A 20,176-nucleotide genomic window follows, 5' to 3' on the forward strand; every position below is an offset into this window, starting at 1 on the left:
TTACTTACATCAGCAATAAAGATTGAGAAGTGATCCAGATAAAATGCAGCAACATAACACACAGCTTCTTGTTGGTATGGTGATACAACAGTTCAAAAAGCATATGCATGAGACTGATCCAGATAAAATTCAGAAATTGAAGGATGAGTAAGTTCATTCCGTCTTTTTGTTTTTGCTTTTATTGTTTTCAATAAAATGAATGTCCTTCCAAACGGGTGGGAATTTTCAAACCATTATATAACTTGGAGCCAGTTCCCATCTTGAACCACCTTCTGATTGGATGCATTCCTTTGTTTTCCAATGGTATTACAGTGCCGCGAGGGGGCTTATCAATCACATGTTGTATGAATCTCAGAAGATGAATGACTGGAAATATAGTCAGGTTCTTGAAATCGTCTACTAGCGAAATATCAACGCAGAGACAATAAAGTTATACTCTAAATTTTGTCATGTCTCGCTATTAAGGCTCAACTTTTCCTTTCTACCTTCGCGCAACCTTTCGGGGTCAGTTTTTATTACTTTTTTTGGACAGAAATTTTTAGACTACCTTCTCTATATGTTTGTGAGTTGAAAAACATTCATCAGTAATATATGTAAACTGTAGTGTCTCAATTGATAAATTATTTAAGTGATGAGTATGATTGCTTTAGTTTTTTCTTCGTAACTAAGTAATTCTCCTGAAAACTGAACCAGGATTCATTTGGTATATTAATAAGAGGCTAAGATTCAAGTAACAACTCTTTGTTAATGTATTTGCTTTATGCTGAAGGTATTTTTTGAAATTTCACAAAAACTTATCAACGTGTTTGGAATTATAATGTCTAAGCTTTGATGGTGGTTTACCTATATTTTTATTCTTATAATTTGGTTCTACGTCAATAAAAGATTTTATGTCAAATAAGTGAAATTCAACATGGGTAAAATGTCGATAGTTGCATTAAGCATTTGTCAAATAATTAAGAGTGCAGAGACAAAATTACCCTCAATATCTATTTAATAAATAATTTTATCATCTGTTATACCATATGGTACATCCCTTGTTTGCCAACTCAACACCTGTACCTCTATGACGGAAAAACCTAAATTTGCACATATATTCAATTTCAATTAAAATTATCCCATTCTCTTTTTAAACCCAAACACAACCCACTATACAAAACAAAATCATACCAAACTCATCGTTATCATTTTCAATTGGAATTACCTGATTCTCTTTTTTAATCCAAACACGACCCACTATACTAAACAAAATCATACCAAACTCATCATTATCATTTTCAGTTGAAACCGTGATAGAAGCAAGGCACCAAGATGTTTTACGATTCTTGTGCCAAAAATCAGATAACATGTATTAGGACTAACTAATTTATATGATTGTTCCACTCACAAATCAAGAAAGGGTTGTTAATTTCACCAATTTTGGAGATTCATGTGGATGCACAAAACTTTGTTTTGGTTGTTATCTGTGTATCGTGCTGTGTTGTTTTAATGAATAGAGTGTTTGGATAGATTGTAGCGTTCTCCGTCGTTACATATTGTCACACCTCCATAATTTGAATGATAAACCTACGAGAAAAGTTTGGTAAGAGATAGAGCTGCTATGAAAAATGTAGGGTAAAAAAGATAAATATAGTTATTAAATAATAAACAAAGACAAATAAGAAGAAACATATTAACGTAACAACACGATTACACCAAGTCAAGGTTACATAAAATGGATCTTTTCGTTATTACCTATCGATGAGTTTAAATGAAACGATACAACAAAATTCAACTAACAACCAAAACAAACATTATTTTAAACTAACAATACAATATAATACGATGAATAACAACTATTCAAACAAGGTGTTAGGGGATGATGAGATTCCCTTTTAAACGTTCCTTTTAAGGCATGATCTTTAATTTAGAGTGTTTACCATTTTCAAGAATAATTAACATATGTATACACCTAACCTGACCAACTTATATTTAAAGGACTAGTTTCAAATATATACAATAAAGTAATTAGTTTACAATAAATATAGCTATGTTTTATTTACATAAAAAGTAGCCAAAAGTCTGACTATACTGTATAACTTGTCAAAAATCATAGAATGTATATATTGACAATACAATATAGTGTACCTATACACTTACTATATATTATGATACATTCAAAAATTGAATACAACTTAACTATATATGAAGTCCACCTGAACTATACATAAATTATACATTGACTATTCAATCTCGATCAACTCGAAGTCATCTCTAAGCAGTCCCAAATTTAGATATGAAATCCTCTCGATGTTTTGTATATTTTGATATATTATTCTCATGAAACGATTCAGATCATGCGAGAATCATAAATGGTTCAAAATATATTTTGAATAAAAATAAACTCTATGTCACGCTACAAATAAAATTTTGAGCTTTTGTAAACTTGGATTGCAGTGTATATATTTGTCGTCTCTAATAGATACACTTCAACTTTATCATTTAATAGGTAATAACTAGCCTCTTCAGTTGTCATGCTGTTTATTCTGAACAAAACATTATAGTCGACAGAAGATTAAAGGTATAAGGAGTGGTTAGTTGTAATAAATCTTGTTTCCTACTTTAGTATAACACCAAAAAATATTTGCATCTCAAAAGCTGAAACTTGAGATGAAAGAAATAAGATTTTCAAGTTTCATCTTCTTTTACTGAAAAGTTGACAATCAAAACATTTAGAAAGAAAAACTTGCATATTTGATACAAGAATCACATAGCAAAACACAATGTTCAAGTAGAACAAAGCTAGTCAAATTTTGCTACCCACACTTCAAATTTCCTGGTCAATCAAATTTTTTTACAATTCGTCTTAATAGAAAAAAGTAGAGAGGTTTCAAGATTAGTACTTTCTGCTATCTTGTATGACTCGCACATTCGATTTTTTATACGAAATGTTTATGATTTTTAAAATTATAGGTGGTACCACCACCATGTATGGTTTCTTGATCACATTCTTAGAACAAATTTACTAAAGATTTGTGAAGGCCACGACAAAGAACTTTCACTTATCTCAACATCCATCTCCCGCCTTTGCACTTATTCAATCTTAGGAATGAAATTGCTAGTTATTATCGGGTATATGTACTTCCCCTAGGTGGAAGAACTTTTGTGGCTTGCTTCCCAAATAATATTGTGGCAATTGTACGCCTGTCAATCATTGGATGTAGCATGTCATTCCTACAACTTACTGAATTTTTTCCCTTTTATGGTCAATTTATATATTTCAAAAATTCTTAATCTACTTACATTGCATATCATGTTTATGAAATTTATGATTTTACAATTACATTGTTTATCATGTTCATGAAATTTACGACTTTACATTTATTTCGATTATATGTCATAAAATAAAGGTAGGAGACATGAATCACTAAATTTCACTTACATCTAGTATTACGTTCCAATATGCAAACACAGATCAAAGGAATCAACTAGTCCACTTCCCATAATCTCATGTCTGATTGACATTGGTTCTTCGGGTGTTCTTTTTCTTTCCATTATACTAATTATTATTCCCTAGGATTCTATTCGATGCTAAATGAACCATGTGATTCACTGCTCAATGGACTATGTGATTGGACTTTGGAGATATTCTTAGCATTATAAAGGTTTGGATTTTCACCTTTTATGTTGTGGATATTCTTTATGTTGGGTGGTTTACATATTAATTTTAACCTAAGAGAACGGAGAATAGGATGATGGATTGGAAGAGATTTCAACCAAATGAGGGCAGTGAATATTCTTACACTTTGATTTTTTATTGTATGATATAACACATCTTATCTTTGACATATAAACAATTCACACAATGTATGTTTTTCCCTCTAATCTTTTAATTATTCAATTGGTACAATTCTCAACAAATGTAAGATATAACTTGTTGATTCCATTTATATAACATTTCTATCTTTGTGAGAGTCAAAGTTGACGGAATATTAGTTTGACCCCTATTTCTTATTATCATAATAGATTAGCTACAAGTCTAACAACATGAGTGTCCATTTTGGTCATCTTAACTTAGCCCAACTTGATCCCCTGTCAAGTGGAACATTCTATTTTAAGTGATTTAAAATCCTAACCCCACTTGACTCCTTCTAAGTGAGATCTACTTACTCTCTATGTCGTGATCGTATTAGCAAACATATCAACTAGGTTGAAGTATTCTAGTAAATCATCTATTACTTTTTACTCCCAATTTTGATTGAAGTACACTTGGTAGCATTGGAAATAAATCTGTAGACCTTTAAATTGATATATTATGGGTTACTTAATTTTTCATAATCTGAGAGATGGTCATTTAAAGTTGACCCATTTATGAACTTATGCAAAAAATAGCTGAGAGAAATGTCTGCAAAAACTAACAGGAAAGAAATGTCTTGAACTTGACTTGATGTTTGATGATGTTTACGATCTTAAACCAATTCCATCACACTTCATTCCCTTTAATTTGTTGTAATTAAATCTATGCATATGATACAAATCAATGCAACCCTTCTTTTCAAAATTATCGATTCCAACAACTAGTGATCAAGCGATGTTGAAACAAGAGAATATATGAAGATATTGACCTTTTTCCAACAAATGCAAACACCTAGTCTATGTTACTCAGTACTGGATAAGAAAAACTCAATATAATAGAAAAATGTCACTATAAATTAAAGATGAAATTACTACAATTATTTGAATAACAATTCATGAAGTTTTTTCAATAATCTCAACATTCAACTTCCCATTGTAGAGATGGTGGAAATGAAGAGATTTGGAAAAACATTGCACAAGAATGTGACTTGCTTGTTAGTTTGAAACTCAAAATTAACTCTTGAACCTGACAACTCAAGTACACACCACACATTATGTTCTAATGTTATAATCTACATTTCAGACGTATACCTAAGTTATTCTTTCACTAAATAGAAGAATCTTTATCAAATAATGAGAAGTTATACTTGTTAATACCGAAGATATTAATAACACTACTCTTTAGTTTCCAAAAAATGAGATCTCCTTGAATAACTATCGTCATATATATATAATATAGGTTTTGTCAATCGTAGAGCTAGCTTTCACCGACCGCTATTAAAAGGTAATTACTCACTATATATATATATGATTTTAACGCAATTTATTGTTTCAAATAATTAAATATAACCATTGTTATACCTTTAAAATATTTTTTTATTTTCAGAGATTAACTAAAAAATTTTACAATTTAGGTATTCATTAGCGACACTGCGTGGTGTAAACAATTGGCAACCACATGCTACATGAATCCGAGAAGATGACTGATCAAAAATTTAGTCAGGGTTCCTGAAATCGTTTACTAGCATATTTAGACAATACATTTATACTCTAAACGCTCAACTTTTTCCTTTCTAACTTTGCCCAACCTCTGAGAGTCGATTTTATTACTTTTTTGGCCAGCAGTTTTTGGACTATTTTTTCCGTATCTTTGTGAGTTGTAAAACATGCATCAACAATACATGTAAAATGTAGTGTCTCGATAAAGTATTTATATGATGACTATCAATATGTATGTTTTGTCTTCATAAATCAAGTAATTCTTCTGAAAACTAAACCATGAACCATGGTGGAACTTTTGAAAATGGTGAAAATCATAAGAATCTTGTGTTAGAAATAATACGCTGAGCGGGGCAAAGTGAACCCGATTGAGAATTTTGTGGGTTTGAAAGTGAAACAGATTGAAAAGTATGTAGAAGCTATTGATAATTTAATATTTGTTCTGCTCCTACTTAATTAATAATTTTCTTTTAATCAATTTGATGAGCTCCAAAATTACTTTCCGAAAACAAAGATAAAAAGTCGAGAAGGATTTCAAATTTGAGGTTAGTTTTAAGTCTAGTTCAAGTTCGACACATTATTAGTTTGACCCATATTTTTAATTATCCTAATAAATTAGCCACAAGCATCAACAACATGAGTGTGCATTTTGGTTATTTTTAAATTAGCCCGAGTTGACCCTTTGACAAGTGAAACATTCTAACTTAAGTGATTTAAAAACCTAGTCCAGCTTGACTCCTTGTCAGTGAGGTCTACTTACTTTTTATATCATGGACTTCTAATGTGCCGAATCCGGCTAATGAAATAAGTTAAGAATATTATAATTTTGTCTATTATTTATTAACGAGTGGAACTAATTTTCATACGAAAACGTTATAGAAGGAAATATTTTCTGATGCTAGTGAGATCATTCCTGCCTTAGGATATAGTGATGCAATAGTATAACAAAGTCAAATGTATATTTTTAATCGCTTGATAAGTAATGCCTAAAATTCTGATTATAGTACTTTGTTAAGATAACATTTAAGTAATACATCATATAATAATATAACTATCTCTAATAAAGATAAGGTCAAGTATAAGTAGGTCAAGTAATGTTCAACGACCTTATAGATTTATGCCATGTGTACTATAAAATGATTTGTGGTTGAGATTCAGTTAAATTATTTACTCATTATAATAATAAAAACGACAAAGTTGTCAACTTTTTTATTTTTCAAAACTATCAAATAAATCAATTAAGTGTACGCAAGTTAATATTTTCAAAAAAAAGTAAAATAAGATTGACGGGAATAAGCAAACTTTCTGAATTTTTACTCGCCAAACTTCTTCTGGAGTAACTTCACACATGCTTTTTCTAAATTATGAAGCAATCTTCAAAAATAAATCGACTTAAAAACAACGTTATGTTCTAAATAAAAATTCAACTAAATAACATGAAAATACTTTTTAAAAAGAAAAAAACTTATTTGGAGGTTTTGAAATAGTTATAAAAATATATTTAATCAGATTCTTCAAAAGTGACGAATTCTTTAAAATTAGTATAATTTTAAAAAATCAATACAAGTATGAGATTTGGCTGTAAAAAAGTCGGGAAGTCCGCATATTCCCGCCAATTTTATTTTTTTCTTGAAAAATTAGGTAGAATACACTTAATTATTTTATTTGATAGTTTTAAAAAATAAAAATAATTGACTACTTTGTTGTTTTAATTATTAAGATGAGTATATAGTGTATATAGATTTCAACCATAAATTATTATATAATACACATGGCATGAATCTATAAGATCATTGAACATTACTTGACATAATTATACTTGACCGGATCTTTATCCTCTTTTACTAAATTACAAGCATGCAAATAATAAGAATTACTTGAAAGAGCGAGATTGAAATAAAGAATGAAAGTTAAAAAGAAAAAATTTATAAAATCAAATCAATTAATATGAAAAATATTAAAATACACATGTAGTAGATTATATAAAACGAAAAAAAATTGAACAAAACAATATATTAATAAGAGAAAAAAAGACTAATAAATAAAAAAATCAGATAAGAACTATAAGATGATAGAACAAAAAATGTAGTGGACTAACATTTTTTATCATATTTAAAAAGCAAAAAATTATATATTGAAGGTTGTGAATGAATGTGCTTTATGGTAGAAATTAGAAACTAAAATGTTGAATAATAAAGTCATTAAAAAGTAAAAAATGATATCTTGTAATATCTAATCATATAGTTGATTGAGTTTAATTATCATTATTGATTTAAGTTAAAAAGTTAGTAAAAATTATTTTAATTTAAAAAAAATAGTGAAACACATTTTCGTAATCCAATTTTGAACTTACAACTTTTTCACAATTATATGTGTTTTGTCCTCCAAGTTTTCCTGAATTTAACTCTTAATCATCTATGTTATATGAATATTACTCCAGATATATTTGTCCCGCAGAGTTCTAATGTATCGAGATCGACTAATGAAGTAAGTTAAGAATATTATAATTATATCATTTTATTTTGTTTATCATTTTTTTGTCGAGGGTGAACTAATTTTCATATGAAAACATTGTAGAAGAAAATACTTTCTGAAGCTAGTGAGATCATTTCTCTGACCTCAGACACAGGAAATAGCGGTGCTCTAGCATTGCAGAGTGAAAGGGTACATTTTGATTCTTAACAAACTTAACAAGTAATGCGTAAATCAAAATTTTAATTATACTACTTTGTTAAGTCAACATTATAGCATATCTATCTTTCACTAATTAACAAGCATGCAAAGAATAAGAATGAATTGAAAGAACGAGATTAAAATAAAGAAAACATTTATAAATCAAATCAATTAACATATAAAACATTAAAATACACATGTTAGTATTTTATATAAAACAAAAATGAGTTTGCGTTTTGGTCATCTTAGCCTAGCCAAATTGACCCCTTGACAAGTGGAACATTATATTTTGAGTAATTTAAAAGCATATCCCAACTTGATCATTGACAGTGAGTTTCGCTTCCTCTTCGTGATGTGAGAATGTTTGCGAACCTATCAATCATGTTAAAGCATTTTTGCGGTACTAAGCATTGTCCACATCAAGAATGAACTTGTAAAGTGGAAAAAATCCATAAGCCCGACCATTAACCAAACAAATAAGAAAATATTAAATTAGAAAATAATTAGATAACTCGGTATGAACAACTCTAAATAAAATGTTGAAAAAAATACAATTCATCATGAACTCGTTCTTTTATTTCCTTATTAAGGCGTTGATGGATTATATTGGTTTTGTTATAAGTGTCAAGATGGAACTTTGAGTTCCATGTATTTCCATTTCTTGATATTCTTATATTGAATAATTGAGTTTACCGACTATTATCGATCAATATTGAGTTATGCTCACTCCTATATGAATATATCAGTGATATTCTTAATTTGATATTCATGCAATAACTAATTTGAAATTTTCTATAATGTGGACGTACAATATGTGCATTTTCTATATTTGTATTAATCCTACTTTATGATGATTTCGTGTTAAGATTTGAAATAATATGATGAATTAACTACATATCTCATTATTTAGGGAATTGATCAAGTTGTGATGAGTACAGAGCTGTCCAACGTCATTCTAGACAAAGTACATACTTCTACCTACTTTCTCAAAACTTTATAGTTTATATCAATTTTGTGTGAATATTTAATAAAATGCCCAATTATTTTTGAACTGGAGCATGGTGTATTCATTCCTCTTTATAACTAGAATTACAAATATAAAATAACTATGTATTTACACCACTTTTAAGTGATGATGAACGTTTTTCCTAAGATAAGTTAAAGATATATAGTACTTGAATTCTTAATAGCCTGAGAACAACAAGATGGTTCGATTTGAGCTCATAAATGACGATTGCGCATAAGGAAGTAGTGGATAGATTGCAATGTGACCAGACAATGTATTTGCGAAGTGGAGGAGGTAAGACGAATGCTTATAGAGTAATAACAGCTGAGAAGACAACAATAGATGAACCTGACAGTAGATTGTAACAGATATAGGAGATAAGCATATAGATATGATATAAAGGGTAATGACAATTGTTGGACTAGAAATCTCCGAATATGAAAATATCATTTCATTAAAAGAACATTAAACATGACCATTTATTGGATTTAGAAAAGGGTATTTTAGATGTAAGAGTTTTCAAAAAATTAATTTAACTTTAATGAAAAATTAAATTTTAAAGAAGTTCCCACTTCTTTTTTAAAAAGAAATTAAGAAAACTTAGATTTAATTTCAGAAGATTTAAAATAGGCTAATCAATTGAAAATTCAAAGAAGGGTATGAGATCCACATTTACACTTTAAAAAGGTTTTTAAGACATTTGTAGTGTCCTCTAGCACATAGTTATCCAACAATTTAAAATACCAGTAAACTTGTTCGTGGTTCGCGCGATTATAAAAATGAATAATTTTAATAAGTATAATATAGAAGATGATCTGTTTGCAATATAATCGTTAGACCTTAATTTTTTTAAACGAAGATTAAAATATGAATTCAATGCATAATTAATTTTTGGAGTTTTTACCGCCGTTCACTCCTATAAGTTGATCATAATTCAATAATTTGCATCTTATTTTTTGAGTCAACTAAAATAAACAAATAATAAACATAAAGAATATAACAACAACGAAAAAAATCAATATGATGATTTCTACAAAATCGAACAATATATCTCGAAAATATAACTATAAGAAATTAATGTGATAATTTCTATAAAATCTGACAATATTTTTATTTATACGACTATGATATAAAATATCAATATAATTATTAATCTTTAAAAATTAGAAAAATAAAAAGATGTTGTGTAATGAAAATAAACATCATTAAAACTTATACTAAAGAAATGACATTTTAGTTTCTTAACATTGTATTTAATATGAATGATACGGTAGAACTAAAGAAGTGGGTTTTAATGGTTCTTAATATAACACATAAATGATGAAAAAATAAAGAAAAATCCCCAAAAAGAAAAAGAAAAAAGAAAAGATTAATTATCAATGAATGACCAGTTATACTTTCCCAAAAAAAAGAACGGAACTAAAAAGCTACCCTTTTCCTTATATTCCTCTTTTTACCTTTTATACATACTAGATTTTGAAAAATATTGTATTCTTATGTTTGAGATCGCCTCTGTGTGATTCATCCTAAGTAGCTAACCGAAAAGGAACTGACTGAAAGGACTGATAAGAGAAGAGGCTCTAACTGTTTAAAGACGTGTGTACGCGTGATAATTATTAATTCAAAAAAAATATATGTTATAGTAAATAGTATTGCTTATTTTGGTGAATGTTAGAATGATATGTTTAATACAAAATAATATTACAGATTTTTTGTGAATGTTAAATGTGATTCGTCATATGTATTTCTTTTTCACGTGAACATATGAAGATGATGAATGGAAACTTTTATTAGTTAAATGCAATAATGTATAGATTTATATCAATTTGAAAAAAGAAAGCATATATCTACATCACAAGAGAAACTGATAATAAAAATAAATAAATTTCGACTACATCATATTCACTTCATATATTGGAACATTACATAATAATGTATATATTAAGCAAAAAAAGAATTAGAATATAATCAAAATTATTTTTCTCAAGTACACAATATTATGGAATATACCCTCTTAGAATAAAAAATTTACTTCAAAAAATAGTGATACCTGATATTCTGCTCAGGTTCAAACTCACTCAACGACAATAAATCAAACAATTTCTAAATTTCAAGAAGAAGAAGAGTAGAAGATCAAAAAAAAAAATGTGGTTGAAAAATGAGAGGGAACCTCTCTATTTTTTAATCAATAAATAATAGTATGAAGAAGTGTTTTTTGTGTCTTATCTAAAAAGTCATGATTTTTTTCGAAAAGTCACAACACTTTGAAAAACTCACAACTTACTCAAAAGTCATAACTATTTGGAAACGTCACAACTCATAGAAAAATTCCAACACTTTGAAAAAACTCATGCTTTTAAGGTGTGTGTGTGTGTATATATATATATATATATTAAAAAAAAAAGTAATAGAAATAGAAGGTATAATATTTAATTATGGTAATATGGATAGAGTTAAATACATTTTTAAAGAAAATTATAAAACATAGAAGGTAAAAAACTGAATTTAAAGAAAAGTAATAAATTGTAGTAATAATAAAGAAAGACGAAAAATAACAAATTATAATAATGATGAAAATAGAAAAATTAAAGTATCGGATTTCCTAGATTAGAAAAAATAAAAAATTAATATATATAACAAAATAAATAAATCATTAATTGCAAATTAAATTTAAAATTTTAATTATATTACATGAAATCTTTTCTTCTTCTTTTTTAATTACTTCTTTTTTTGTATTCCTCTTTATTATTTTTTCATTTTCCATTTTCTCCCATCACTCTAGCTTTATATATTGCTTAGACCAATTTATTATTTATTTTTAATTATCTCCTTCTAGGAAAATCTCTCATATTCAATTTTCTCTCTAAAATACTTCAAATTTTCTGCTTCAATGAAAAATGATAAAGAAAATAGAAAAAAAGTTACAAAAATATATCAAATTATTTTTTGACCTCAGTATACAATATTTACAAGTGTTTTGATTTTTGTAAGTATTCATTGATCACTTAGTCATGCTCAACCGCAATAACTATTCTGATTGTCATCACAACGGAATATCTCTCTGATCAACCTTCTTACCATGGTACGAGTGTAGCATTCATCAAATATTCGATAATTTTATGCCTATATTATGAATGTTTTTACCTCTTGAATGATAAATGAGTGTGTTGATGATCTAACGGGATCAAAGGAGTATCAAATAATAGCAATATTACCACTTGAAATTACAAAATTTGCTTCTATTCATATCTAGGCCTTCGTTGCCTCATTAGTTTTACTCTTTTTTTTTTGGAAAGAGAGAAATTTAGAACATATGTTATTTTGTATGTGTTTAATAGTATTCAAAAATTAATGTTAAAAAACTTTTAAAATTCTGTAATTAAGTTTAAAGAATAATTCTTCTTAAATTTACAATTAAGAAAAAAAATTTAATGTAAAAAATTAATAACAGAAGCTTTTATGTGTATGATTTAATGAGGGAACAATTAAATACTATGCTTTAATATTTAGCAAAAATATTAAATACTATTTTATGTTTGAAAATGAAGAAAAAACTAAAAAAAATCATAAAAAAATAAATAGAAATCCAACCCTTAGAGGCATGCCATATCAGCAAGTCTAACATTCTCTTTTATATAGATATATAGATTTGGAAATGAACCTGAAAGTATTGTAAGGCCATATAATTTTATTATTATTTGACAAATATTTTTTGCAAATAATTCAAATTTTCAAATAGTAGAAAAAATTAGTATTTGGGTAAAATTTTATTTTTTGAGATTTTTTTATATTTAAAAATTACCTTAAATTTTTAGTATATCTTATAAAAGCACCCTTCAGTCATAATTTTAAATTGAGTTTCATTCCTAGTTCATCATAAACAACTACCTAGTGAAATTCTACTAAAGAGTTTTGGAGAAGGTCGAGTGTAGACAAACCTTATCATTTCCTCACGGAGATAAAGATAATTTTCTGGAAAGATCCTCGACTAAAGTGCATCAAACTCAAATAAAAGAAGAAAAGAACAAAAAAGAAAGCATACCAATTGATACAAACTGTAGTGTGGAGTTTACAAGACAAACAATATCAGTAACAAAATAACGTCATAATCAAAACAATATAGACAATATATCTTGATAGATACCAAAAACAAGGAAAGACAACACTCTAACCCTACTAACCTTCTATCTCAATACGTGACTGTCACTCCTTTCTATGTAAAGTCATGTCCTTAGTCATATGAAGTTACTTCATGTTCTGTCTAAATCACCTCGCCTAATATTTTTTTGGTAGGAGCATTTTTGAATTCTTCCTAACTAAAAAGTAATACATAATTTATTGGCACTTTAGATGTTTATAGATGAGGATAACTAAATAAATTTTTTGGTACCCCTTTACGAGGTATAATGTCCTATGTCTTGTGAATTTAATTCTAATTATGAAATGACTATTCTGTCCTTCTCCTTACTTTGTTATACTTAGTTTGTGTTGCGAGAATCGTTGGTGTGATCCTTGATGTGATCAAGTATGCTTTTTTGTGATTTTGATCCTTTTGAGTTGAGTATTATTGTTATGGTTGATTTTTGTCAACATTACGAGTTTTGAGCATTGGATGGATATTCCGGCAGTTCCATTGTGTCTTGAACGTAAAGTTTGAGCTAGTAAGGTGGTTGGTCATGTAAGGACCCAAAATGAATTAGGTCCAAATAGCGCCTAACATGTAGTGCCTTGAGCTTATGAGGTCCTAAAATGATCAATTATGGGCTTTAGAGGCAGTATATAGAGTTTAAGAGAGTTTGGAGGTGAAACATCCAAGAACGTCCGATGACGTTTGAAAGTTAGCCTTGAGACGTGCTAGCGTGCCTTAGTATATTTCATGAGGTTTTAGGTAGAGTTTGGATCTCAAATTGATATGTATGGTTCTTAACATCTAGAAGGACGTATTTGGGGTGAAAACGTCTGGGCACGATTCCCCAAGAACCCACCTAAGGGTCTTTGAAGAGGACACAAGTTGAGAGAAAAGCTGTCAAAATCAGTCCCAACCAACGAGGGGCACTTAGACTTTTGAGTTAGAACCCAAATTATGCCTCTCTGACGAAGACGACGAACCTGAAGGACGGAACGTCGTCTAACCAATGGTCCGTCGATGGCCAACCGTCGATTGAGTCTGCAATTTTTGCAATTCACTGTAAAGTGGAGGGGTGAATTGGGAAATTCACCCCACGTCCAAATAAATGCATGGGCGGTTAAATTAGGTGATTTTAGATATTTTAGGAGTATTTAAACAATAAAAGACCCTCCTAGACTCTAGAATCCAAATCAAAACCTCTCTCATAATAGAACTCTCAAGAACACCATTAGAGAAGATAAAGAATTGGAGCAACAACTTAGGACAGTTTCTCCAAGGATTCAAGGTAATATTAAGGCTCTAATCTAAGGTATGTTAAGCTTATTCATTTATGGATCTTTCCATCTATGAAGCCCCCCTAGTTTCCCTTTAATTGTGAATCCAGAGAACCCCAATCTAGTGAGGGTTGTGATTGCATTATGGGTAAGGCTTGATTATGATCCCAATCTAGTGAGTAACATTCAATGATGTTTATATGATGATTATGCACTGTTTTCATGGTGAATTATGGTAATTGAATTTGAAGGTGATCATGGTGATTTTAGGCCATTTTAGGCTAGATGAAGGTTTTATGTTAATCTTCTTAATTCTATTGTATTCTATGCTATTTGATAATGATTGAATCACCTAGATATGAATTGAACTAGGTTGGTCTTGACTTGTAAAGCTTGAATTGGACCTATGTGATCGTGTATACCTAGAATTACCTTCTAATGATCTAATTGAATGAAGTAAGCATGAAATTGGACATAGGTCATAATAAATTAAAGGTAGTAATTGGTTATGGGCTGTTATGCCATTGATGTTAGGGCTTTGGGGTAAAGTCATGATGAGGATAATTGTGGTAATATTTCCTTTCTCTTCTACACCTAGACATGAACATGATTAGGAGAAGCAAGTTCTCTCACATCGATGAACCCTAGGTTGACTTAAGAACCTAAAATGAATCAATGCATGGTTGACTAGGATTAGCTTAAAGATGAGTTGTATGATCACTTCATGAGTAAGAGACTTGGTGAGAAAAGACCAAGGTATGATAGCTTGAGATGTGAATCTCATGATAGCTTGAGATGTGATTTCTCATTATAGCTTGAAATGGTGGTCTCATGATAGCTTGAGATGGTAGGTCTCAAGGGTAGTTTGAGATAGTAAATCTCAAGGAGGCTTAAGTTGAAATAATCATGTTAGCTTAGAATGTAGGAAGCAAGATCTCCCTTGATTATCTTGGTCTTGTGTTGTAAGGATACTTGATCATGTTAGCTTGACTTGGTTAGGAAAAACCAATTTCATGGTAGCTTTAGGGGAAAGGCTTATACTCTCCTAATGTTAGCTTGACTTGCATGTACGGTACATTTCATGATGCATTGATTTGCATGTGAGGTGCATTTCATGTCATAGCTTGAGATTAGTTTCTCATGGTAGCTTAGGGTTGAGGATTCATGCTCCCCTATGGTTATCTTGCATATACATGATTGGCTGTATGGTGGTTAGGATGGTTATATCCTTGCTTTAGTTAGCTTAGTTAGTATGTCTAGATGCTTTCCATGGTAGTAGGTCTATTATGGTAGTAGAGCTTAATAGACAAAAGTGCAAGACAAGTTAGCTTGGAGTAGGATAGTCTAAAGGAGTACTTAGTACGGAAGTATGACTTTAAGGTACCTATGACATGACCACTACATGGTGTATGCTTAGCTTGGACAGTGTTATAGTTGTCTTCCATGACATGATTGACTTAAGATGATAGTTCCTTTTCAATACGAAGTAGGTCTATTAGAATACTCCTAAGATGACGTAAAACAAGATAGGGTGACTTCAAGATGTGCTTAGTGTGTGAGATAGTATGGGATGCTTCACATGCATTGCACAAGTATGCATTGGGGTGGCCTACGGCATAGTGATCATATGATATGATGAACTTAGGTCTTAATTATGAAAGTTGATATGATGAAGAATGATCAGAGAGATGTACTTAGCTTTGATTGTAGTATGGGATGCTACCTTTTGCCTTGAATTAGTATACTTGGAGGTGTCTTGTGAGTAGTTTATTTGAGTAAGAAGGACAATGATTTAAGTATTAACTCTTATATGTTTTATGATGCTTTGATATGCTTTGTTATTTATGTTATGCTTATATCTTTATCTCTTATGATTATGTCAATTATTGACTAATTCTTTGAGATATCTTATGTTTGGATGATAGTTTCCATACTTAGTACATATTGTACTAACGCATATTGCCTACATGTTGTCCATGTAGGGTCTAGAGAAGATTGAGTAGCTTTGAAGGGTAGAGTTCCAATGTTTCCAAGAAGAGAAGACTGGTGAATCCTCATAGCATCCGAGGACACCACCACTATGATGTCTTTTATATTCTTTCATGTTTAGACCTTTATGGGCCGTGACCCAAGACTATTTTACTCATGATGTCGTAGATGAATTTTGAGACATATGTTAGACGTTTTATGAAATGGCTTCCGCATTACGTTTTGAAAGAAAAGTTTTAATTTCGTGTACTTTTCATATTTATGCAATGAATGATGTTCAAGGCTTGTATAAGACCTCAGAGAGGTCAAGTACGCATGTTAGGCCTAAGAATGAACTAACTTCTAGGGTGTACATGCGGGTCGTTACAAACTTGGGATCATAGCATAAGGTTATGAAATGGTCTTAGGATGTTTCAAAAACCACATCTAGTAGAATCATATTCATCGGTGTGAGTCGCGACACATCTATGAGTAGGAGGCTATGTGATGCTTAGGAAAGTTTCACTTCTTCATTCTTCAAGTCGTGCCATAGATCTATAAGCTCTCTCTCTTATTCCTTATCCGATGGTCTTTAGGATATGACTGTTAGAAGGGTTATGCTACAAGGAGTGAGGGAGAAAGGTTGGTTGATTTGCCAATTATGTCTATGTGACTTGATAGAGTTGAGATTATGGGATATGATGTTGTTTTTAGTATGAATGAGTTGATCTATGGTTATGTTGATGTTGGTAGAAGGCCATGATATTTTTTGATGTATGTTGATAAAATTGGTGGAATAAAGTGTTTTAAGTATTACCTAGAAGGGGTGAGTGAATAGACTTCTCTAAGGAGGGTAGAAGTGTAATTCACTATGGTTTAAGAGTTACCTTGGGTGAAGGAGGTGAAAGCTTAGTTGTGTTTAGAAAGGAGTTAGCATAAGGCTTGATCCAAATGGGGGAATGAGGGTGTTATGTATCCTTGATGTGCATAAGTTAGGGTTACTAAAGATTGTTACCTTGAGTGGTGTAGTGAGTATGAGAACTTTAGTCCGGTTGCTAGGCTCATGTGAGAGTATGAATGGTGCCTAGTAAATTTGCCATAAGGCTAGAGTTACAAGAAGAGAAGTCAAGCAAGTTTCTCTTAATGGTATAGTTGATGAGCCTCAAGAGAGGGATAAGTTTATGCTCTCCAATCCAAGGGTGATAAAGAATAATCCCTTATGTCCTTTTCCGGTATGTTCTTCTTTATTGATTTATGAAAATTTCCAGAATTTCTATGATTATGATTTGCTTTTGTTGATCTTGATGTTTCCTTATGATTAGGAATTGATGTTAGAAAAGTATGTGTGGCTTGTCCCGAAGTGGGGGATGAGGAGCCCTTTTCATAAGTCTTTATATGATTATGTGTAGTTATAAATAGCTCGGAATAAAATTGTTTCCTTGATTTGATTATGTGCATTTACGATATTATGCATGTACGATGTGCTTCTAGTCTAGGATAGGTCCTTTAAAGAAGTGTTTAAGAAGGTGTCATTTAAGGACGAATGTTTCCCAAGTGGGGGATACTGTAAGGACCCAAAATGAATTAGGTCCAAATAGATCCTAACATGTAGTGACTTGAGCTTATGAGAACCTCAAATGATCAATTATGGGGTTTAGATGCTGTATATAGAGTTTAAAGGTGAAATGTCCAAGAAAGTCAGGTGACGTTGAAAGTTAGCCTTATGACGTGCTAGTGAGCCTTAGTATCTTTCATGAGGTTTTAGGTAGAGTTTGGAGCTCAAATTGATGGGATGGTTCCTAAAATCTAGATGGACGTATTTGGGGTGGAAACTTTTGGGTACAAATCCCCAAGGAATCACCTAAGGATCCTTGAAGAGGACCCAAGTTGAGAGAAAAACTCTGGAAACCAATCCCAACCAACGAGAGGCACCGACGGACCGTAGGTCCATCGATGCCCCGTTGGTGAGGGGCGTTTGTTGAAACTTAGCTTTTTGAGTAAACCACCAAAATTATGCCTCTCTGACTAAGATGAAGGACCTGCAGGACGGACCATCGTCCAACCAATGGTCCGTCAATGGCCAACCATCGATTGAGTCTGCAAATTTAGCAGCTCATTGTAAAGTAAAAGGATGAATTTCCCACATTCAAATAAATGCATGGGCGGTTAAATTAGGTGTTTTTAGATGTTTTAGGAGTATTTAAATAATAAAAGACCCTCCTAGACTCTAAACTCCAAATCAAAACCTCTCTCTCATAATAGAACTCTCAAGAACACCATTAGAGAAGAAGAAGAACTGGGAGCAACAACTTAGGACGATTTCTCCAAGGATTCAAGCTAATATTAAGGTTCTAATCTAAGGTATATGAAGCTTATTCATTCATGGATCCTTCCATCCATGAATCCCCCCTAGTTTCCCTTCAGTTGTGAATCCAAAGAACCCCAATCTAGTGAGGGTTGTCCTTGCATTGTGGGTAAGGCTTGATTGTGATCTCAATCTAGTCGGTAACATTCAATGATGTTTATATGATGATTATGTAATGTTTTCATGGTGTTTGCATAAGGTGATCATGGTTTTAGGCTATTATAGGCTAGATGATGGTTTTATGTTAATCTTCTTAAATTCTATTATATTATATGCTATTTGATCATGATTAAATTACCTAGATATGAATTGAACTAGGCTTAATTGATCTAGGTTGGTATTAACTTGTAAAGCTTGAATTGAAATGTATACCTAGAATTACCTTCTAATGATCTAATTGAATGAAGTAAGCATGAAATTGAACATAGGTCATAATAAATTAAAGGTAGTAATTGGTTATGGGCTGTTATGCCATTGATGTTAGGGATTTGGGGGTAAATTCATGATGAGGATTGTTGTGGTGATGTTTCCTTTCTCTTCTACACCTAGACATGAACATGATTAGGAGAAGCAAGTTCTCTCATATAGATGAACCCTAGGTTGACTTAAGAACCTAAAATGAATCAATGCATGGTTGACTAGGATTAGCTTGTAGGTGAGTTGTATGATCACTTCATGAGCAAGAGACTTGGTGAGACAAGACCAAGACATGATAGCTTGATATGTGAATCTCATGATACTTGAGATGTGATTTCTCACTATAGCTTGAGATGGTGGTCTCATGATAGTTTGAGATGGTAGGTCTCAAGGGTAGTTTGATGTAGTAAATATCAAGGAGGCTTGAGTTGAAATACTCATGTTAGCTTAGGATGGAGGAATCAAGCTCTCCCTTGGTTAGCTAGGTCTTGTGTTGTAAGGATTCTTGATCATGTTAGATTGACTTGGTTAGGCAAAAACGGTTTCATGGTAGCTTTAGGGGAAAGACTTATACTCTCCTAATGTTAGCTTGACTTGCATTCAAGGTGAATTTCATGGTGCGTTGATTTGCATGTAAGGTGCATTTCATGTCATGGATTGAGATTAGTTTCTCGTGGTAGCTTAGGGTTGAGGATTCATGCTCCCCTATGGTTAGCTTGCATCTACATGATTGGTTGCATTGTGGTTAGGATTGTTGTATCCTTGCTTTAATTAGCTTGGTTAGTATGTCGAGATGTTTTCCACGGTAGTAGGTCTATTATGGTAGTATATTGAGCTTAATAGACAAGAGTGCAAGACAAGTTAGCTTGAAGTAGAATAGTCTAAAGGATTACTTAGCATGGATGGTAGTATGGGATGTTATCTATACATAGCACAAGTATGACTTGAAGCTACCTATGACATGATCACTACATGATGCATACTAGCATGGATAGTGCTATAGTTTCCTT

At 31.1% G+C, this 20,176-nt stretch overlaps 1 protein-coding gene across 1 annotated transcript; it reads left to right on the forward strand.

Moving 5' to 3' along the window:
* Positions 1 to 43: 43 nt before the first annotated feature.
* Positions 44 to 403, forward strand: LOC107024873. Its single transcript, XM_015225807.1, has 2 exons — positions 44 to 147; positions 313 to 403. The coding sequence occupies exons 1-2, from the start codon at positions 44 to 46 to the stop codon at positions 401 to 403; spliced, it is 195 nt and encodes a 64-aa protein (XP_015081293.1).
* The last annotated feature ends 19,773 nt before the right edge of the window (positions 404 to 20,176 follow it).

This window comes from Solanum pennellii, chromosome 7, assembly GCF_001406875.1.
Source record: "Solanum pennellii chromosome 7, SPENNV200".
In the NCBI taxonomy this organism is placed as follows: domain Eukaryota; kingdom Viridiplantae; phylum Streptophyta; class Magnoliopsida; order Solanales; family Solanaceae; genus Solanum; species Solanum pennellii.

Bases quoted from the DNA above. Each gene is read 5' to 3' on its own strand.
- LOC107024873 (XM_015225807.1), top strand. From the start codon at position 44: ATGCAGCAACATAACACACAGCTTCTTGTTGGTATGGTGATACAACAG. The intron at 148-312 runs GTAAGTTCATTC...ATGGTATTACAG, and splicing joins ATTCAGAAATTGAAGGATGA to TGCCGCGAGGGGGCTTATCA.